A 23,970-nucleotide genomic window follows, 5' to 3' on the forward strand; every position below is an offset into this window, starting at 1 on the left:
AGTCTCGTAATGAGTTTAATTGACCTTTTGCAAAATAACTGACATGAACATATCACGTTTATCTCTAAGCGCTATTTCTTCCATCAAGTGAAGGAAAACTCAGGGCAAACTACTCGCAGTGTAGAACCTGCAGTGAGAACGACAGTGACAGTAAATTAGAATTATTAGACTAAGAACAAGTGAAAAATTGGTATTGAGCAGCTTGTCACTCATGCACACACAGGTTTTTATTTGATTAATGAATCTGAAAAGGTTTTGGATTAAAATACATGGAAGACCTCTATCACAACTCTTATTAATAGATGTCCTCGATCCATGATTGCCGTGAGGTGAGAGTTAAAGATCAACTTTATCGAGTTAACCTGTTTTTGCTAACACTCTTTTTAGTACAATATATAATGATAAATGACGTGATTGATGGGATTGTTCAGTGCTCATATTTACTATTAAAACATGTGCAAAGATAAATATTAATGCATTTCGTATGCATGTCCATGTCTGTTGTTTCCCAGAATTCTACATCTGAGTGACTCCTCCTTTTTCAAAGCCCCTCCTCCATTTCACACCCTCAACAAGTGGAGGAAGCAAACTCATACTGTCACTCTGATCTGCAGTCACCATGCTCGTTGACTCAATAGAGAAGCTCTATGTTTTTGAGTGTGAACTTTCTAATCATTGCACTGTCCTAAAAGGGACAGTGAAGCCTGGACTAAAGGAATCATCACAGACAAACAACACAGCAGCAGTTGAAGATGATGGCTGCTAAAAACCCTCTTTCAGAAGAAGAGTTTTCATGTCCAGTGTGCTGTGAAATCTTCAGTGATCCGGTTATCCTGTCGTGTAGCCACAGTGTGTGTAAAACCTGTCTGCAGCAGTTCTGGAACACTAAAGGATCTCGAGAATGTCCAGTTTGTAGGAGAAGATCCTCAAAATCTGACCCTCCCTGTAACCTCGCATTGAAGAACCTGTGTAAGGCTTTCGTAAAGAGCAGGCATCAGAGAGCTTCAGAGGTGCTCTGCAGTCTGCACAATGAGCAACTAAAACTCTTCTGTCTGGACGATCACCAGCCTGTGTGTGTGGTGTGTCAGACTTCAAAGAAACATAGCAATCACACCTGCAGTCCAGTAGATGAAGCTGTACATGACTTTAAGGTATGAAACACATTCTAATACTGTGATAACTGTAATGTAACACATCCAAAATGTATAAAATCTTTCTCAGTTCAGAGCCCGATTACCCATTTTGACTGGCTGGAGGGGGCTAGCCTGTCAGCAGGAGCAGTTTCAGGTGAAGTCATAGACAAACTCATGGAACAATTGTCTCTTGTTTTAGTTACTGATCTATTTAAACTGATGATGTGCAACATCAAGGAAATTTGCACCATGTGTAAATATTTGAAACATGTTTGCCTGCATGGGTATTTGTCATTTCAACAGTGCTGATAGATAGAAATGATCTAGTTTAAAATGTTAAAATATCTATTAAAACATAATTAAAAGCATCAAGTTGAGCAGTTGAGTCAAGCCCACAACTGCCCAACTTTGATCTGCAGGCGAGGTCAGGAAGAAAGAAGCCTCTGCTCTAAAGAAAGAATATAGATCATTATAGATTTCCATACCATCTGTGAAGCATGGTGGTGGAAGCATTACGGTTTGGGGTTGCTTTTCTGCCTCAGGGTTTAGAATTCTATACCAGACAATACTTGAGGAGAATTTGAGGCTGTCTGTTAACAAGCAGAAAACTGAAGGAGCTTGCAACAAGACGACCACGCAAATCCACAAAAAATGTCTCGTAAAGAAGAAAAATGAGTTTTAAAATGGCAAAATCCCAGATCAGAAGAGGTTTTGTGAGGAAATGTTTTTGAATTTATTTACATGGTAGAAATTAGTGAAGATGTAATTTTCAAAGTTATTAAAACACATTAGATTATCTATCAGTATTATAGAAATGAATAGCAAATGCCCATAAATGCAATCAATACAGATTCTAAAATAAAAGTCCAGCTTTTCATTGTACATAAATGAAAAGGCCACCATAAATTTGGAGTAAACAGAATTGGCGAATGGCGCTCCTGTTTTTAGCAGTTATATACTCTGCAACACGCAGCACATTTATACAGTTACACTTAAATGCTGTAAAAGACATAAAATGCTCTCAAAACTTTTGTTTGATTACAGAAAAGCCTCCAGACTAATTTGGAGTCTATGCAAAAGAATCTGAAACTCTTAAAGAAAGCTAAAGGCACTTTTGAGAAAACAGCAGCCCATATTAAGGTAAAACTTTTAGAATTCTGAAGCATGCCTGTAAGATTATGTCCACCTACCCTGTCTGTCACTTACATATGTCTAATATTCCAGACACAGGCCCAAAGCACAGAGGAGCAAATAAAGGAGGAATTTGAGAAGCTTCACCAGTTTCTAAGAGATGAAGAAGCAGCAAGGATAGCTGCACTGAAGGAGGAAGAGGGGCAAAAGAGTCAGATGATGAAAAGGAAGATTGAGATGATAAACGGAGAAATATTATCTCTTTCAGACACAGTTAGAAATCTTCAAAAGGATATGGAAACTGAGGACATTCCATTCTTACAAGTAAGAATAACTCACTCACTCTCATGCACAATAAATGGAAATAAAACCTTCTTTTCTATGTGTATCTCCTTAACCTCCTTATCTCCTAAACAAATGCTAAGAGATGAAATTTCACATTTGGTGGCTCTATGAATAAAACAACAAACAAGCTAAATATTTTAGTGTCACTAGTGTAATTTGGGAAAATCATTGTGAAAAAAACAATCACAGCAACTTTTCCACTTTTTTATGAAATGCATTTGAAATGCATTATTTTTTACATTGAATGTTCTCTTTGTTTCTCTCACAGAACTTTAGGTCTACAATGAAACAGTAAGTAAATGCCATATCATCAATTTAAGCTGATTATTAAAATCATTTTGCCTGTTCAGAGCAAGCCTATATAGTCAACATGAATTGGAAGGCATTATACATTTTCCATTTTCCAAATTTCCAGGAAATATGGGGGGGGGTTTCTGAATGTACAGTATTAGGGAGGGTCTCTAACTTAACTCAGCACTTTCTCTTCATGATAGGTAGGCTAGTTGGAGCGGGAGGTGAAATATGATTCATATTATAATTCCCACTTGCTGGTGCACAGTTACATCATAAAAATTCAGATGATGTTTTATAGAATAGGCAAAGGTCATGACATTTTGATGAACAGGAATTTTGGCTTTTTAAATGATATAATACGATGAATCGTGCTTAATATGACCAGCGACATGAGCTAATCTAGTAAAAAGTCAGCTTTGATTTTAGGTTGACTGTAATCTGTGGTTGGAGTGTTTTACGAGAGACTGTGTGAACTCTCTGAGCTGGAGCCCCTTTAAAGCACTGAAACAGGCACAGAAGCCACATAGAGGGATCAGGGAGCAATGGGGTAGTGGTTGGTTTTGAAAGGTTTGTGGCAGGAAATAGACGGTGAGAGATAAAGATGTACAGGAAACAAGACAGGAGAATAAGTTTCAGGCATGGTTTTCACACAAATAACACCATATTTGTTACATCTACAAAACAGAACTTATGAAATAAATCATGGTTAAAAAGGAATGTGGGCAAATGTTATAATAATTTGAATAAGAGTAATAATAGTGGTGGTGCTGGGAGAGGGAGTAGAAATATTTGTGTTACTAAAATACTGAGTGGATATAAACCATAATTTGCTTGCTCATATATTTAGAGTTCACTGCATACTAAAAGATCCAGTGAAGGCATCAGGTGCTCTGATCGATGTTGCAGAACACCTTTCCAACCTGAAGTTCAGAGTGTGGGAGAACATGCAGGAGATTCTCCAGTACAGTAAGTTTTTTTTTTTGGTTGATCTAACAAGTACAGCCTGGTTTTAGACTGATGTGAATTTTAACCATGTCAAGGTTTGTTGTCTGAGTTTGGGTACTTGCTTTGGCGTAGTGCAGCTAAATTTCAGTCGTAAGAAAATCTGTCCATGTAAAAAGTCACACCAAGCCTGATGTGGCTCAACAGAGCAGACTGAAATGTTTTACAGGCCACTCTGTTCTAAAATAATTAGTAAAGTATTCATTCTAGTCAACATTTTGGACCTCTAATCTTCATTACTATGTCTGCCACTAACTACTAAAACGAATGTAACATCAATGAAGCTGTAGAATTCAGTTGTAAATTAGCAGGTTTTCACTGGAGCCACATCATAAACCTGCACAGAGCAGATAAGTTCCTGAAAAAATGTAGCTGGTGATACTTCATTAACCTATTGGTGCATGAATGAACAAATAGGAATAGAAATATACCAGTTTAACTGTAAAAAATTAGGGTGTGTTGGTTCCATGTGGATCACCATTAAATCATGTTTTTTCTCACAAAACAAGCCTTTTTTATATAAATGAGCAGTTCCCTGTAAAATGCAATTAATAACTTAATATTTAAAAATTAAAACAATTTAACCCCTAATTGTTGTATACAGTGCTGTGAAAAAGTACATCTTATGAAAAGATGTGATTTTGACAAATTTGCATGTATTTAACAGTTTCATTAGTCAAAGGTGAACTGATGTAACAGTGAACAATGAAACATAAATATTTTTGATTTATTCAACAGAAAATGTACAAATTTCAGATTTCTGCTATGGAAAATGTAGTACACCCCATAGCTTCGATAGCTGATATTGCCTTTTTTTGGCAGAAATCATTTTTTGTAGCCATTTTTTTTGCAGTTAGGGGTCCAAGTCCCAAAGGTGCTGGATCCCTATTGTTTTTGCTCAGTTTTGTATAAATTATTGTGCTGTGCTAAGACCAAACCGTAAGACCTACAGACATGAAACCTAGTCAAAAGGTAGTACTCGCTGCCGCTACTCAGGTACACGAGACAAGCCTGAGTGGCCTGTAGGGGGCACTGTGGCGTAGTGTATTCTATTTTGGCCAATACGCTTGTATGCTTGTATGCATACAAACATATGACTTTTGATGAAAATTCATCAAAAGCTTAAAACACTCCCCCACTACAAGCCCCCCCCCCCATTTTTTCAACACCTACTTTGGTGAACTTGAACCTCAATAGTTAACAAACAATATTAATATTTGTAAATAACATCCTTCTAGTTTAGAGCATTGTTGACTAAAACAGCTGTAACTCATGAAGAATTTGTCCTATTTTTAATGAAACTTGAGATGCTTGTGTGTAAAAGAATCTGAGGTAGCTTGGCATTTTTGGCACTTGTGTGTCAATAGAGGGTGCTATAAAACTAAGCAGCTGCCTCTCAGTATCTGTACATCCGATCAAGCTGAGATTTTGCATACAGCTTACTTTTTACTGAGATTTTAAAGATGACTTAGTCAGAAAACCGTGGCCACAATCAGCCAATCAACTTTCAACAGGCATTGACAGGCGTAATGTTGACCAGTCATCATGAAACTTGAATGCTGTGTTTATGTAGGGACTCTTTATTACCCGATGAAATTTCAAAAGAATTGGCCGCTGAGAGGCGCTGCTCAATTTTCCAATAATCTAATCTAATGTGACACTGGATTCAAGTAATTGATTTAGTGATTTAGTGAGCCTAATAACTTTACACTTAAAGTGTTTTCATAAAATGTGTTTATTCTCTCATAAATTATTTAAAAAACAGCCCATTTGGAACCAGTCTTAGGATCTTGATCCAATCATTTCAAAATTGGTCTTAAAATAATCTCTAGCATCTGTAGGTAAATAATTATCAAAAAAAACATTTTGCCCACCATTGTTGCTGTATATTACTTAATTATTACAGCATTGCCAATTCTGAATTAAATTACTAAAACTTGAAAATTGCTGGTCTCATCATCTCAAAAATTAAATCAGTAGTTTGAATAGAGACTCAGATGAGACTTGCAAAATTTGATCCAGATTAGCCCTCAGGGGGCACTACAATGTACAGTGAGACTTAATTAAATAATTGCAATTTAATTGACCTAATTTCTTCTTCCTACAGATAAATAACAGCACGTGATTCATTTTTTTTAAACAGAACATATTTGCAATCACTAGTTATGTCAGAAATTTAAATACTTGTCTAGCATTTTGACTTGATTTATTCAAAGTCTGCAGCTTAGTGTACCAAAGTCAAAAGGTCAGTCTGTACTAAACTTGGTCAACAATCATAGCATTGAAGGACCTTTGATAAAGTCTGACTCCATATCCACGGTATTTCCATGAGATTAGGATCTGGGCTTTGACTTTGCCATTTCTTAACTCAAACATTCTTCTTTGAGACATTCTTTTGTGGATTTACTTGATCATTTTGCATCACTGTCTTGTTGCAAGGTCCACTGGCTGAACGGTACTGCTTCTGCCAACATGATCAGCGTGACACAGCATTAAGACAGTTGGTTGTGACATGCAGCTTTGGTGCAATAGAGGAGTTGAACAAGTTGAAAAGACAAACTCCACACTCCTAAAAGAGCACCAGCCCCTGGAAGAGCCATTGACTCTAGAAAAAGCCCTGACAATCCTCTGCCAGATCACTGTATGCTTCAGCTTTTTGACACAAGGCCTCACGTTCTCCTCTTGTACTCTCTGGTATAATACAGAATTTATGGTTGATGTTATGATGGCAAACTGGCCAGTTCCTTAGCCAGAAAGGTAGCCCTGAACCATAATGCTTCCAACACCATGCTTTACAGTTGGAATGATGTTCGAATTTTGGTAAAGCCAGGGCGGTCAGTGTGTGTTCACCATTACAGTATTCAAGAGCTGTATTCTTTGGAAGTTTGGATGTTACCACATTTGCCAACATGGTATGTTGCAGCATTAAGAGAGTTGGTTGCAACATGCAACTTTGGTGAAATGTAGGAGGAAATGATTTGAGGGCAATTTGTTGAAAAGACAAGCTCTGAACCTTCCTTTGACTCTGGAAAAAGCCATGACAATTACCTGCCAGAGAGAGACTGTGACTGTGTAAGTAATGCATCCAGGTTCTTCAGACTACACAGTGTGAGTAGTTCAGGGGGGTATTTCACAAAGCAGGATTTCTCAGTTAAACTGAGAAATCCTATTTTGTGAAAAACCTCCCGGCTGGCTGACGGCATAGTAAGCAAAATACAGAAGTAAACTACAGGTGTGGCTCAGACTAACAGGCCAATTTTGTGGTTGTCCAAAATGTGAAAATTAACCCCTTAAAATCTCTGGCTTGTTACATACTAAGGCTTATTATTCAGTGACTACAGGGACTTCAATGCAAACTGTCTGAACTATTCTTAGGTTATAGAAGTGAGTAAGAAACCTCTGGGCCCACCAAATCAAAATATTTTTTACATCGGCACTGACAGTGAGCTAATGCTAGGCAGTTGCTCTGCTGTACCTATTCTGCCTAGTTCAAAGCAGTTGTGCATTTTCTTTTTGTGTTGCATTAAACCACTAGGTGGTGGTATAGTGCACAGAGAAAGCCTGATCAGAAGAAGAGAACTGTGGGGAACATATAAGTACTTGCACGGTTTGCATTTCATTTCCAAAATTGCATACATTTGCATTGAACTGGACATCATTATATTGTAACTTATATTGACACTATATTGGATTACTTTGAAGTCAAATGAATGAGAAAAATGCTGGATTGGAAATTAGATCTGAAAATCCAAGTCAGCAATGATCAGCAAAATTTAGCAAATAAATTGTCTGGACCTAGGCTTCGATTTCCTCTTTTAAAAGCTGATTAACTTAAACTAAAGTTCAGCGAAAAGTAGCCTGTAGAGGTGAACCACTTACATACCATAAGTATGTGTAAACCTGATGTTTTGTTTTATTTTGTTCTTTGCCCTCAGCCCCGGTTACTCTGGACCCCAACACTGCCCATTCAGACCTCCACCTGTCTGGTGATCTCACGACTGTAGATATCAGAACACATGAACAGTCACTTCCTGATAATCCTGAGAGATTTGACCAGTACATGTGTGTTCTGGGTTCTGAGGGCTTTAACTCAGGGGCACACTGCTGGGACGTTGAGGTTGGAGACGGCGATTACTGGATACTGGGTGTGATACCAGAGTCTGCGCCAAGAAAGTCGTACTCTTCCTGGAGTTCAGTGTGGTGTCTGAGCTCCAGTAAAACTCACAATAAATACCTGACATACTGCCCAGGAGAGCCAGATAACCATCTCTCACTGGAAGAGAAACTCCAGAGGATCAGAGTGCATCTGGACTGGGACAGGGGTGAAATAACATTTACTGATCTACTAACCAGCACACACCTGCATACCATAACACACACTTTTACTGAGAGAGTGTTTCCAGTTTTCTGTAATGCCAGTGCTGTCAGCCCCCTCAGGATCTTACCGTTAAAGATATCAGCTTTTTAACAGCATTTCCAGTATATGTACACACACTCTAGCATGAACTTTCATTGAAAAATTTGTAACATTCATCTTTCCATGTTGTTCACATGTGAGCAATACCTTCTCATTTGTATTCACAATCCTTAAGATCCTGATCATTTATATGCTGCGTTAAACCACACGATTAACAGAGAAGAGCAGATTAAATGGTAGAAATAGCCAGCTTTTGCATCAACCTGGAAGCGTTAACCATGTTACAGAGGTAGGCAAATGTTAGGGGTTTTGCTCATTGACTCTAACTGATATAGAGCAGCGTGCTTGGTCTAGCTGGGGAAATCAGCTTTGTATTCAGAATGTACAAGGAACATTGGTAACATGGGCCTGGATGAGTCGTGATTATGCAATGTCATACTTTAAATACAATTATTTTAAATATGTTAGGGCCTGCTGTCATTCCTGCCTACTGCTGGTGTGAGCTTGTGTGCCAGGTTGAAGTTCAGTTCAGTTTACCGTTCACCAACAGTGTAAACCATATTCAGACCTTGCTGTGAGCATGCAAGACTGGAGTTTATGCTCATTTGGAGCCAGGAAGTTATTGAAACTAGATGCATACCTACCCAATTGCTATGGAATACTGTGTATAATATATGGTTTATTATGCTGCTTTGGTAATGTCAGTGCATAGCTGGGGGAAAGGCACCACATGGTAGGCTTTTCCAGTTTGTTTCCTTTTTGGTTTGCAAGAGTAAATGTAATTACCTAAATAAGGTACAAGAATATTTGGAAATCTGTTTTTCATTTTGTGTTTTCAGTTTTACAAAACATCAATAAGAGAACTGGAAAAAAAAGCACACAAAGCAACGTAAGATGTTTTCTCTGTGTGTTTATCTGAGGCCCAAGATTTCTGTGTGCCAAGAGGAAATAAACTTGATGGATGGATGGATGGATTGGCAAGGGTGATTAATAGGGCACACCACTTTCTACTTGTAAAGATGTTACATTTCATGAAAATGTTCTGGTGGGCCTTTGACGCAGCAGTCATATTTGGCCAGCAGGTGGCTCTGCAGGACTTTTATCTACTTTTTGCACCTGAAGTTTCCAGCCCTGGTCCTGGAACTACAAGAGGAGGTTAAACATCACCAGATACTTTATGTCTTTCTGTATTTCTGTATGTCTGTGTACATCATAGCAGTGTGGACAGTGGTCCTGGGTGGAAACGCTTGTTGCCCAGCTCTATGTACAGCACTTTATGGTAACACATGTTGCTTTAAATGTACTTTACAAATAAAAATTGCTTCCTTACTTCAGGATGGCAAGTTTCCTGCAGAAAAGCAGCACTGGACCAGAATTTAAGAATTGTTTCTGTTTTCTCAGAAAGTCCAGCTGTAGAGACCACTGAAAATCCCAGGCATTATTTACTGTGTAGATTAACTGTATGAACAAGGAGCACACGTCCCACCTTGCACCACAGCGAGGGAACAGCTGAAAAGAAATTATACAGTTAACCACAAATTTAATGTCCTTTAATTATATTTATATACTTGATTATACTTGATATAATAGAATTATACTTAATTAGTACTTGTTTGTTTGCATATTGTATATTGGCTTTCAATTCTATATTTAATATTCGTAAGCTTTGTCTCTTTTTCAAACCACAAAAATTGAAGCCTAACCTACAACAGTGTTTAACCTGTAGCCTTATCATCCACTCCTGCTGTACAGACTGTGCCAAAGTGCTCAGGCTACTACAGTATAAGATGCTCTTTGTGGGGTGCGTTGAAGACGCCACAGTTAAAGTCAACCTGAAATCCAAATGGATCTTTTTTTATCTTGTTAGTTCATGTCGTTGGTCATGTCAAACATATGAGTGTCATATCATTGGAAAACCACTTTTTTTCTGTAATCTTTGTACATGTCTACTACTTTTTAAAGTCTGCACTCAATATATGTACACTACATTTTTAAGTATGCATACTACATTTTTAAGTATGTACAGAGTACTCACAGTACTTTTAAAAAAGCACACAGCACACATTGTGTATTCAGTTCTACACAAAGTATGCATACCTATTTTTCAAGTATGCATACAATGTGAACACTTTTTTAGATACACGTATTACTTTTTAAAGTATTCTACCTGTTAAAGGATAGTAGACCTCGCTACATTTTTAAGTATGCACATAGTATACATGCATTATTTTTATATATGCATACTACTATTTTAAAGTTAGGTTAAGTTCAAAACTCCAGTGGAGTTCTTTCTGGAGGGTCTGGATTTCATGTGTGGGACTAACATCTCCTGTTTCGGTACAATGGACAGTGTGGACAGTAAACTTCTAACTTCTGAAGAGTAAGTCAGACATAAAGTCACAAGCAGGATTTGGAAGTCAGAAACATTTTTCAGGAGCTGAAGTGATCTCCATGTAATATCTGATCTCTGAACATGGTTGCTATACTTAGTGTTCTCTCTCTGCTACAGAGCTCATAATGCATGAAGCTCTTTGTTATAATCAGGATTTGCCACTGATCCTCATTCAGGTAGGTGTAAGATGAGTTGTCATTGCTGGTTGTTTAGATTAAAACATTTCTATCCACCCTGTTGACTCTAACTTCATTCATCTCTTTGCTTGTGCTGAGTTGTGCTGAGGCAGTTAAAACAGTAGGAGTCAGTCGTGCACAGCAGGTTAGACCTGATCTCAAACTGTTCTGTTTATCCGTTCTTCTTGGAAATTGTAGACGGTAAAAATATGCATTAACTTTTCAAAGTCTGACTGACAGCACCCAGTCAAGGTCTTATTTTGAGACCTGGTCTTATTTATCTTACTGATAAACTGCTTTTTTAAAAAAATTCTCAGGCGCTCAAAACATTTGCACAGTACTGAGAATCTGTCTATTCAGCTTAGTCTAGCAGTTTAGGCCCCACTCATTCATGTTGAAGTTATAAGGAGTGTTTCAGCCCAGGCCACTTTTGGAATGAAGCACAAAACAGGGCCAATCAGATCGGAGGTCATTTGCATATATCAGTCTTAAAGTCGCATGAATAATACATCCTGTTTAATTGTATGAGATCTAAAAAGAGGCTCTAAAATGGTCGTAATTGTGAATTATGCCTGATTTTGGTAAGCAGACTCAGAGGGAAAAAATAAAACAAGTAAAATGTGGGATATGGGTCTTCTAAAACATACAACATTATGGAAAAATGAACGTCTTTGATGCTTATGGACATAGAGCATCACATCAATTTGCTTATTGTGGAGTATCCAGTGGTCAACATCTTGTTTAAGGCATCCCCTCACTGGCCTTGAGAAGTCTTACCCATTGTCAGAGAAGTGCCGCATTACACACTGCAGCACCTCTCAACTGGCCAAGTCTTATCAAATTTTGTCTTAAAGAAGGCAAAAATATATCTGGATTTCTGACACAGGGGCATTCAAGAACCATCACATCCAACAAACCTTTATACAAGATTATATTAGAAGTATTTTTAAACTGCTGTTTCAAGATAGAACACAAATAATGCAGTGTCAAATGCTGGCACACGTACCGATACTCAATTGATGCAAATATACTGTACAATGATGAAAGATAATGTGCTGGCAATAATGTGAACACCCTGCACAACCTCCTCTTCCGCTTTCAGTCCCTATCACAAGTATGCATCTGTTTCAGGGATTTATTCATCTATGAAGACCTTAAGTCTGAGTTGAATGTTTTGTGAACCCCATTAAGGTCCATCTTAATGGGGTTCCCCTTGGGTCTCCTCTGTAGACTGTAAGTGAAACACCAACCTCAGGTCCTTGTACATCCCCTTCCATGTTCTTCCATCTGGAAACCATATTGTCAGTGCAATAAGGACTGGGACATGGAGCCAGTAGAACAAGATGTTGGGATACAGTTTTGTCACCACACCATACTGGGGAGTTGGCTGTAATTCCTGATAAAGGATCTACTGCCACATATTTTCCTTGTTGTTCTGAAAAATAAATACTAGCAGAAAGAATGAGTTACCCCTCCCTCAGCCTTGTAATGTAGAACTAGACAAACAACCCCTTTAACCTAGTATTACAGTGTAACCAACACACAACTGGGCAAACAAACATACAACAAGTAGGTTTGTGAAGTTCGTGTCACTTGTCATCCAATGCCACACTTGGCCATTTACTTGTGTGTTGTTCTTTGCTTTTTTCACATTTATTTTGAGGCCTGCTCTTTTCAGAATGGCTTACAATTTGTGCTTAATCTCTTCAAAGCATCCTGCATGTCACAAAACGTTTTGTTCAGCTCAGAATACTGAGATGATTTTGGAGATGCTTGTTTCAAAATAGACATACACTGTCTAATGTCCCTCTTGAATAGCATACAGCGACCTCATCAGAGTCTGTAGTTGGGGGTCTCAGTATCTTTAGCTGTGTGCCCCTCGCTTCTCCTCGGAAATGCTTTCCTGAGCAATGCAACAATACAAGGCTTTTGTGATTGTCTTTATAACTACATACTACATAGTTACCTTAAGGAACCTGTAAATCACACTCTCAATTCCTGTTATTTATATCTACCATAATCATGTCTGGCATCATAATTTAAATTTGAATGTCTCACTGCTTCAAACACCGCGACACTACTTCAAGTTCAAATTTCACCTTAACACTGCCACCGTATCTGGTATAAACCATGCTACTTAAAGTTGAAGCAGCACTATTAAGATTATTTTGTTAAAATTGAAAGAAGTTGTGTTACTAAATCAGGAGAAAAAACATGCTTAATTATGGTGTTCATGCAGTGTTGAGAGTCACCTTGTAAAGCCTATAGTAGTAATTCAAACATCAGAGTGTTGGGTCAGATTTGGTGGGACTTTTTTATATCTTTACACATAATGTCACATGTATAGGCTCAGAAAGAAGATTTTAGGTCTCAAATACAAAATCAGCATTATGCTGATGAAAATATGATGACAATAGTAGATAATTCACTCACATTCTCAGAAGACACATCCCTCACCAACTTTTGACTGAGTTCTCTTTGAATCCTCTTTCAGTGCATTCACAATCATCAGATTCATCTGCTTGGGAAAGGAGTCTGAAGCACAGCTGACAGTGAAAAACATTTCTCTGCACATTGTGTGTAGTTTCCACCAGAGAGGTCCTAAATCCATACAGTGCTTTAATATTATGTTTAGTCTAAAGAGAGCCACATTAGTTCAGGCTCAAAACAATATGGATAAGAAGTTAAAAACACTGCCACATACATCGAGCATAAAGCACACTGCATCAGATTTACAGCTTAACTTATTTTAGGCTAAACAGTGCCACAGTACTCTGGGTTGGAGTCACTTTAGAAACTTACAAACACACAACAACATGAGCTTCATTTACTTTAGAAACTTATCACATACAAAACAGCATAAACTTCAGTTACTTTAGAATCTGATTCAGTTATTTTAGAATCTAAATAGTAAGGAATTTGTTCACAGACAGTGGTTTTCAGAAGTTTTTCTGATTTCCATTACAGAATCATGTCCATTTTTAATGCAGTCCCGCCCGAGGGCCCAAAGATCACTGCAAGCAAATACTGGTTTTTGGCCTTGTCCCTTGCATACAGAGATTTCCCCAGATTCTCTGAATTTTTTAATGTTATTATGTACCATAGATGATGAAAAGCAAAAGTTCTTTGCTATTTTAGGTTGAGAAATGTTATTCTTAAATTGTTGCGTTGATTGTGCAATAACAATAAAACAATAAAATTTCTCAGTTTCAACATTTGATATGTTGTCTTTGTACTATATTCAATGAAATATAGGGTTTAAATGATTTGCCCATCATTGCATTTTGTTTTTATTTACATTTTGCACAGCGTCCCAACTCTTTTGGAAATGGGATTGTATGAATGTGCCTCACCCATTTGCCCATAATAGAGAAGTGAAATTGAGGCTGCTGTTCTGCTTAGATTGTGTAGTTCAATGGGTAATGACCATTGTTGTAGTAAACCTTTAAAAGCTTTGCATGAACTGGGATTTGCTAAAACAGTAATATGACCAGTGCAAAGTATGGTGATGAAATACCAGATAGAAGAGAAAAAAACAGCCAAAAAAAAAACAAAACTTTCTGGAACAGAAAACAAACAGAAGATCAAACAATACACTGATGTTTGCCTTCTGAGTAAATTACACAGTCAAACATGGCATTGAAACAACCAAAATACTTATACTGAGCAGTGAACATGAAAAAGATCCTCAAGAAAGGCTGGCAAATATTGGAGAAAAGAGCACAAACATGTTTCCCCAAACGCTTCATCAACTAAATTACTTCCTGTTTTTTTAATCACACCAGGAAACCAAAAAAGAGCTGCCGCCCCTCTAGCAGGTAAAAAGAGGGAACAGGCCTAGTAACACAACACGAAACACACGTTCACATCTGTTACAAGTAAGAGTGCATCCCTGTCCCTCATGGCCACACGGAGAGCAGGTAGATCTCATTGTTTTGAAGTAAATGTGTCCCAAACACTAAAAATCAGTGTGTAACATTAAGAACTGTCACTACTGAAACACATATTTTCTGCAACCATGTAAATTTGTTTGTGTTTTTATCAAAATATCATGGTTTTATGTGTGCACAGCTGGTCAAAGCTGTGTTTGCTGGTCAATTACTAGCTAGCGTTTTTGAGTTTAGATAAAATTGTCACTACTGAAACTGTCACATTTGATAAAGTTTCAGTTATGACTGTTTTGTTAGCGACAGAATGGAATATTTAGTTATTTGTTTTAACAAAATAAACACAATTAACCTTAAAAGCAAAAGTATTTTAGTCTAAAGTCCAAGTCGGTTAAAAGTTTTGAACTCTGATTCATATAAGCATTTGAACATGCTACTTCTGAGGCAAATGAGGTGGCATCAAAAGACTATACTTAATGTAAATGAACTTTTGGCACCCCTTTGTCAGCAATGGTTTGCATTTACTGTCTCCCAGTTCTTTTCTCAATTAATGAAAACCATGTGTTTCCTGACCTAAGTGTTTTTAACTAAGTGAGCCATCTGGCCTCCCAACGCACCACGGTCATGATTATTACTCCACAGAGGGCAGTGGTTAAGTCCATCAGACAGTTCTAATCAGAATCCGCATGTTGCGTTCAACACTGTAAGTCTTACAACGATCAGAAAAACAATTAAAGACTAACATAAAGAAGGAAAAGGCTGTGTTCAGACAGCAGAGCGTATTCTGCAGAAAATCCTTGTCTGAACCACCAGGAATCTGCCTGTGATAGGTTTTGCAAAGCGGAAATGGAGCAGAGCAGCTTTTTATGGGTGGGAAGCTGGAAACATCATCGCACATCACAGCAAAGGGATAGACTACAAGAACTAGAACATACTGTGCTTCTTTTTGGCGGAAACAGAGTCTCTATGTTTAATTTTTTTCCAAATCAGTCTATGCAAATATTAACAAGTGCCTTGAAAAGCACAACTAGCAAAGAGACACAACGTCATACATTAAAGTAAATTACTTGCCAAGCCACGGCGCTGAGGGGTACTGGTCCATTTCTCATTGTTTTTTACCAAACCTCAATGTTAACAATTTACAGGGAGGTACATACGCCAATTAATTAATCTTTATCTTCAAGCCGAGCATTTTAAAATCACAAATGTGAGTAATGTTCAGCCTTGCATTTGCTCTTCAGTTTGACTCACCCTCTTTTTTGATTGGTTACCTCATGAAAAGTGACACATGATTAGTCAAGCTCAAAAAGTTAAACATTTTTCAGCTCAACCCATGACGATCAGTGGCGAAAAATTTCACAAAATGAGCGGAATCTTTGGAATCAGCGTTTTGGATGGATTATACTTCAATGTGGTTGTTATTGAGTGTCTTTAACCATACATGTGCACTTATGGCAGTGAGAATTTTCTTCACTCTCCAGAAGCTGTTGGCCGGTGCAGATAAAAACGCACAAATAAGTCCTGCATAGGCGGCACAGTGGCGCAGTGGGTAGCGCTGTTGCCTCACAACAAGAATGGCCTGGGTTCGATTCCCGGCCGGGCGACCAGGGTCATTTCTGTGTGGAGTTTGCCTGTTCTCCCCGTGTCTGTGTGGGTTTCCTCCGGGTACTCCGGTTTCCTCCCACAGTCCAAAAAACATGCAGTCAGGCTGATTGGACACGCTAAATTGCCCCTAGGTGTGAGTGAGTGTGTGATTGTGTATGTCTGTCTGTCTGCCCTGCGATGGACTGGCGACCTGTCCAGGGTGTATCCTGCCTTCCGCCCAATGACAGCTGGGATAGGCTCCAGCACCCCACCGCGACCCAGAAGGATAAGCGGTTTAGATGATGTATGTATGTATGTATGTATGTAAGTCCTGCATACTCTGAATTGGAAGTCTCCTCCCTTGAGATGGGCATTGAAAATAATCTAATTTAATGAAGTGCCTTGAAGGGCATTGAAACAACCAAAATACTTACACTGAGCAGTGAACATGAAGATAAATGATCCTCAAGAAAGGCTGGCAAATATTGGAGAAAAGAGCGTAAACATGTTTCCCCAAACGCTTCATCAACTAAACTACTTCCTGTTTTTTTAATCACACCGGGAAACCAAAAAAAGAGCTGCTGCCCCTCTAGCAGGTAAAAAGAGGGAACAGGCCTAGTAACACAACACGAAACACATGTTCACATCTGTTACAAGTAAGAGTGCATCCCTGTCCCTCATGGCCACGTGGAGAGCAGGCAGATCCCATTGTTTTGAAGTAAATGTGTCCCAAACACTAAAAATCAGTGTGTAACATTAAGAACTGTCACTACCGAAACACATATTTTCTGCAACCATGTAAATTTGTTTGTGTTTTTACCAAAATATTGAAAATTGAATCAAATTGATTATTGAAAATAATCAAATTTAATGAATGTTTTCTCTAAATAACTTGTTCCATCTCTTCCCACAGTCGTTTAAGTTGATTGAGATGTGGTAGCTGGTCAGGACACTGTATTAAGCTGAATGCATTGTCTTGTTTGTGGAATGCTTCCCAGTCAATTGCAGTCTTGGAATGTTGGTATAGGATGTTGTCCTGCAAGAGAAATACATTCAGGAATGGATCCATATGAAGATGAGTTTCTGATCAGCAATAATGATACATTGTGACAATTTAACATTGTTCACCTTTATTATCAAGTGCTCCAGCGTGCCTTATCACACATCACCACCAGCCTGCAGTGTTCACACTACATGATAGGTTCATGAACTGTTTTCCTCCACACCCAGTTCCTCTTTGGGTATAAATCTACAGGAACCAGTAGACTAGGCACTGTTTGTCCACCCTCACAATATCACTTCTTGTGCACGTTTTCATTGCTTGTGCTTAGCAGCCACAGATTCTTGTTTTTGGCTGAGTTTTAAGATTGCTATCTTATTGTTTATTTGAGATTATTATTTCCTGAGACTGTTTGTATTTTCCTGTGTTTCTGTTATTTGTATTAAGCTAGCCAACCCTTGCAAATTGGCTCTAGTCAGCCCTCTGGCAAAGCTGCTTTTCTCAGGTTCAATTTAGAAATGTCCTGTATTGGATTGGAAAGAGGCTATTGTTTATAATATTTGTCTTAATGTTGCTTTTCTATGACCTATTGTGGTCAAGTAGAGAAGCATTACCGTGTCATAGATTACTCAAATTGATACTCTGAATCGGTTGCAGGAAAAGATTGATAGTCACTGGTAACTCTGCTCTTACAACTGCTCATAATAGCATGTAGCTTTTCCCACTGAATTATTATTTTTATGAGATATTATTATTAATATTTCCACAAAATTATTAATAGACACACCAAAACGCATCTATAGTGTTAAACTGTCACTTACAGTGCTAAACTAACAGCTACGCTCTTAAAAATAATGATGCCAAAAAATGGCTATTTGGAGTGATGCAGTAGAAGAAACAATTTTGGTTCCCTAAAGAACTTTTCTATGTTAACAAACAGACAACAAAAGATAACAAAAAGAACACAATTACAACTAAAACAGCAGAAAATGCACAGATGTGTGAATAAACAGCCGGACACGAATCCAAAATGTTGCAGTTAGTGGTGAAATACTGTAAAATGTGTAATTATGAGATTGTCTCTATATACAACACTTTTACAATGATTCTTTTTCCCTTTATAACTACACTTATTACAAAATTGTAACACTGTTTTACAGTGTCTTTGTTAAAGTGAAAGTTACAATTAACTAACCATTGATAGAGTAATTAAGTAGTTTGGAAAGTGGAAATGATGCCTATTGTGCAATTACATGTTTGACATCCATAATGTTTTATATGTCAAAAAAAAAAAAACAACAAATAAACAAATACAGTCTCTCTTCTCACTGGTTGAATACAAAAAAATTTGGAAAGGTTTTGTTCTACTTATAATAAATGCTTACGTTTTACAGATGACACTGCTTAAACACACTGTCGATTGTACTTTACTATCTATTGAGGTGCAGTTTCTTTTTGTATCTTTTTGTTGCTCACTAAAACTAGTATTATGAGGGCAAGGCAATCATGTATATGTATAAAAAGAGAAATAGCAAAAGGGTTCCTCTTTGGGGTTTTTTCCTTTGAGCCAATTACACAACTGATAGCAGTCATTCCATCAAGGCAGCACGACAATGACTTGGCAGATAAGGGGCTTTGTCTGGTGGCTATTGAAAAACAGACACAAGCAATTCATGCATTAGCAGATGAGATGGATCAGAACCAAAATGGAAACGTTAGCCTCCAGGGAAATATTCACCACTGAGTAAACCCTGCACCATCAATCTAACAAAAACAATTGTAAGTGTTTACACTGGGAGGACAGAATGCTAGTGCTAGCTTAGCTAGCATATTAGCAGCTCAACACACTATATGATGACTAATTGTCACTCCAACAGACTCACTCAGATTTGAATCTTCATCCTGTCAATCAAACCTGTACTGTGGTGAAACTGTCAGCTTGCTGGCTAAGCTAGTGCTAGCACTACATCCAGCACCACTGTGTTATATTTATGGCTGTAGTGATAACAGCAACAAAAAACAAAATGCTGTAAGCTTTTATGGCATCCTGGCTGTCCAACGTCATGAGGGGAAAGAGCTTGAAGAGCTAAGCGAGCAGAAATGTTTGGACACTAAGAATAAACAGGAAAAACCTTTCAGTATCTCCCCATACCAAAGTCTGCTCTCATCGGTCTGTCACAGGTCGACAGCTAGGTTAAGAATGAACGCTGTACTTTTGACCCTGATCATTTTTAAGTGTTGAGAAGTGTTCACTATTGGTGCAATTGGCATTATGACTGACTTTTGGAATATGACTATTTCTGTCTAGATCTCTTATGATTAGCTAGATAATGAATGACAGTAATGCCAGAACATTAGCAGGGCTCAAGTAACTTAGGCTAACATTAATTTCATACACATTATGCTGACAGAATATCAACAGTATGGCTGCAGGGTGCATTTTTTTGCAAAAACAATCTGCTGTAAAATATAGTCAAATTGATGGTTGATAGCACTTTTTACATGATGAATTGATAATGTACTTGTTAATTTTTTGCTCAGTTACATGAATTGCATGAAATGGGATCCTTTTGTAAGTTTGAAAAAAACAGCCTAATTACAACAGTATGACTAAACGATGCTTTGTTATAACTATACCATTCCACTGTAATTACATAAAATTTTATGAGGTGTTACATGTGTTAGTGTAACTACATGCTGTAATAGGTATTATTTCCATAGTCCCAACAAAGTAACTATTTTTCATTTGTTGTTATTTCTGTTGTAATAAGAGCACTGTAAAATAAGGTGTTAACACATTGCATTCACTTAACCGTTTAAACTCCTTGGAACCACCGGTGGTTCAAAAACACACTTTGTCATAACTTTCATATTTCATAAGCAACATTCAAAAGGTGGGTGTCATATGAGAGCTGTAACTGTCTTCTTTCCAGTCAAATAGATAGGTAATGTAATTTTAAACCCCTATAATAAAAGAAGCTGAACTCACAATTTTTTTGTCTACTGAAAGTTGACCCATTTTTCCACAAATCTGGGCCATAAACTATAAACAGATGGCGTCTCTTCAGTGATCTGCTCTGTAAAAATTATTTTTATAAAATAATACAAAGAGCGTCTAAGATTTTTGGCTTTCAGCAGTAAATTGTAAGCATATAGCAATATATGTATGATCATAAAACACATGTTCTGTGAATTTGAGGGGAACTTTTACAAAAAATAAATAAATACATAAAATAAAAATTTACATTTATTTCATGCAGTTACTGAAAAATTTGCCTTACAATTTGGTCATGTGAATTCAAATGGACAAACCAAAATATACCCTGGAGAATACGAGGTTAAGACAGCACAACAGATGTTTAGGGTAAAAGAAAAAGTGGCATTAAAGGTGTTCATGTGTTTTCTACTGTTTTCTATGATGAAGACAGTGCGGAAGTCGAGTAGTCACTCCCATCTCTGTCATTTTCACACAGACTTTTTATCCCATGCGAATTGGCTGTAAACATTCCAGACATCCTGTGGTAATTTGGCGCTGTACAGAACTGTAAAATTAAGGTGTTTAAAATTACATAATCCTCATGTGAAAAGGTCACGAAGGGGTAAGTTGTTTGCCTGAAGACTGGAATTTGTGAACCTTTGTGTGGCCAAACACTTCCCCCTTTATTTATAGAAGAGCACAACAGAAATGTTTTGACCTCTAATGTCTTTACCACAGGTTCCTACATGGTTCAAAAATAGGAAACACAATTAGCTTTTGGAGGAGAGAGAATTTGAGCCGCTAGGGAGACGGCAGGGGTCTGGGTTTCGTAAGCAATTAGGGTCGGAAGGAGGTAGTAATAAAAAATACCAATCCTTTCCTGTTGAAGGGTGGAGAGAAGATGTTGTGTTAACCTTGGGATGTTTTAACCTCCACCTATGTCCATTCCCGATTCACACAGTAAGTCCTGGACAATCTATGAATGGACAAAAAAATATTGGAAAGCGGACACTGTAGCCCCTTATCTACCTTGTTCACACTGTCAACAAATTATCTGATGAAAAGATCAGTGATGTGGATAGGGTTGCAGTCAGGACCAGGCTGAGAGTTAGGTGTAGGTTTTGGGTTGAGACTATACTCAAAAAAAATCATTCTTTACTTAAATTTAATTGAAGTGTGGAAAAGATTTCCACGAAATTAAATTGCTCAAATCATTAGTTTGTAAAACTTGAGCAGAACCACACCCAGCAATAGAGAATATGGTAACATGCTCTTGCAGCTAACAATAATGAGACTAATATAATATATAATATAAACAAAATATAAAATGTAAGCATACTCCCAAGTGAATGTGTTACACCAACACAATTCTTGCAAATAAAAAATACCACAAGCAATGTAAAGATTGTGTTGATGTGACATATTTTAACTGTGTGCAACCACTTGATTTTAATTATGAACCATTTTAGTAAGAAAAACAAATGGAAGGACATGACCAGTATGCAAACAGATGGAGCCAGGAGCCAATACAATCTTGTATCCTGGGCCAGTCTCTCCAACTGAATTTCAATATGTTGACTCAACTCAAATATCTCATTTAAATAAATGAACTCACCAAAAATGTTCCCCTACCTCAACTCATAGTTGGGTAATGTTGGATATAGCCATATTTTAAGTACAACAGACTAAATGTATCTGGGTGTGTATCTCATGATGCCAGGTGGAAAAAACACAATTCATTATTTTGTTTAGCTTTGGCTGATTTAACACTTGGGATAATTATGTTCTTTCAAAGCTAATTCTTTCGGTAAATTTTAAAAATGGGTCTATCCAAGTAACCCCTTAAATGGCCAGAGCCCACCAGCACGCCCAAAGTTTTATTACACACTTCTATAACCTAAGAATAGCTCAGCCAGTTTGTACTGAACTTCCTGTAATTACTGAACAATAAGCCATATTATTACATGCTATTATATCAGGGTATTGACCTTGTATGTAATAAGCCTGGGATTTTAAGTGATTAAAATCAACTTGATTTGTTTTCTTAACACATACAAGAGTCAGCTGTAATTTTTTTGAGTGGTTAGATTTAGAGAAAATTAAGGTGAATTGATTAACCCCTTAAAACCCCAGGCGTATTACATACTAAGGCTTATTATTCAGGGACTTCAATGCAAACTAGCTGAGCTATTCTTAGGTTATAGACGTGTGTATTAAAACTTTGGGCCTGTTGGTGGGCCCTGGCCATTTAAATAGAGTGCACTGACCAAATAACCAATTCCAAAACAGAAGAGGAGAAAATGACACTCTGACAATAGCACCGTGTTTAACAAGATAGTTGCCAAACATGAAGGAACATAGCTGTCAAGAACTTCAGCGTGCATTGTTCAGATGTCAAAACTAACGTGTGAGCTTCTCTCACAGCGAGGAGGAGTTCCAACAGCCTTAAGTGGAAGTCACTTATGCTAAACAAAGGATATCCTTTAAGCAGAACAGCGGGGTCCATTTTGTGACGCCACAATTTATTAATTGGCGCCTTGTTTCTTTCTCCTTTTTTTTTCATTCCAACGTTTTTGGCATTTCTTGTGACAGGAAGCAAGTCAGCATGGGGAACAATCTTAATTGTTTTACATTCTGCACATGTAGTGCAGGTTATCAGTGCCAATGTCTCTCTCTGGACACGAGACAAGGAACTTCTTCCTTTTTATGAAGACAATGTGTCCTCTCAGTGGGCATATCCTGAATGAACTGCCAAAATTAAATGCTAGAGTGTTTCTTTTATTTCATTATTTGACTGCTTCATTGTTCGCAAAGTTAATTTATTTGAACGAAAGTCTCCATGTGAACATCTTCAACCATGTTATCTAACCTTTCTGGCAGTGTGGCTGAATGATAGCTCAACCTTGGCTCTAAGTGGATTGCTTTGGTTGGAGAGGGTTTTGTTTTAAGTAACACTTCCCACTGACGCAAAACAGTGACAATAGCTCTTGGTTGGCCAGAGTTATTTTAGGGCTTGTAAGAAAGGTGGGTCTTGTTCGAAAGTTGATTGATAACCCCCTACCTTGTTTATTAATTATACTGGTAGCATGCATCTGCCTCTCAGGGCATGGATGAGTCATTGTTTTCCTTTGTAAACACACTTATGTCCTCCATCCTTCCCATTCTGGGCTATGGAGAGGTTGGCAGACAAACAGAGGCATTTTTAAACTTTGTACAGGGGTGGACCGGCAATTTGGATTAGGAACGGACCCTTAAAGTGCGTCAAGAAACGTGTTGCAGCATTCCACTGACGTATGTAACTTTAGGGTTCTTGCCATACTTGTCAACATAACTAACAGACCACAGACTGTCAAACTATTTGATATGTACATTTCGCCAAAATCTCTGAGACATTAAATAACACTGCAGTAATTTCACTGCAAAAGATTTCATTTGGTTCTTTTATTGTCATTGATATTATCAACAGTATTATAATTAAACAATTACATACATGCAAAACATAAATGTGCCTCGTCTAATACACATGCATAAAGTCAGGGTATTTATGTCAAGTGGTGTAAATGACTTGACTTATATATTGGCTTATATTGCCTTGAATGAATGGTTCAGCAAACATTCAGATATACACAGTT

At 37.7% G+C, this 23,970-nt stretch overlaps 1 protein-coding gene across 1 annotated transcript; it reads left to right on the forward strand.

The window, feature by feature from the left end:
- Positions 1-755: 755 nt before the first annotated feature.
- Positions 756-8,755, forward strand: LOC118820072 (tripartite motif-containing protein 35-like). The gene is made up of 6 exons (XM_036588195.1): positions 756-1,151; positions 2,178-2,273; positions 2,358-2,588; positions 2,878-2,900; positions 3,751-3,869; positions 7,841-8,755. The coding sequence occupies exons 1-6, from the start codon at positions 756-758 to the stop codon at positions 8,371-8,373; spliced, it is 1,398 nt and encodes a 465-aa protein (XP_036444088.1). The 3' UTR covers positions 8,374-8,755.
- Positions 8,756-23,970: the final 15,215 nt, after the last annotated feature.

Source organism: Colossoma macropomum, unplaced genomic scaffold, assembly GCF_904425465.1.
Source record: "Colossoma macropomum unplaced genomic scaffold, Colossoma_macropomum, whole genome shotgun sequence".
Lineage (NCBI taxonomy): Eukaryota > Metazoa > Chordata > Actinopteri > Characiformes > Serrasalmidae > Colossoma > Colossoma macropomum.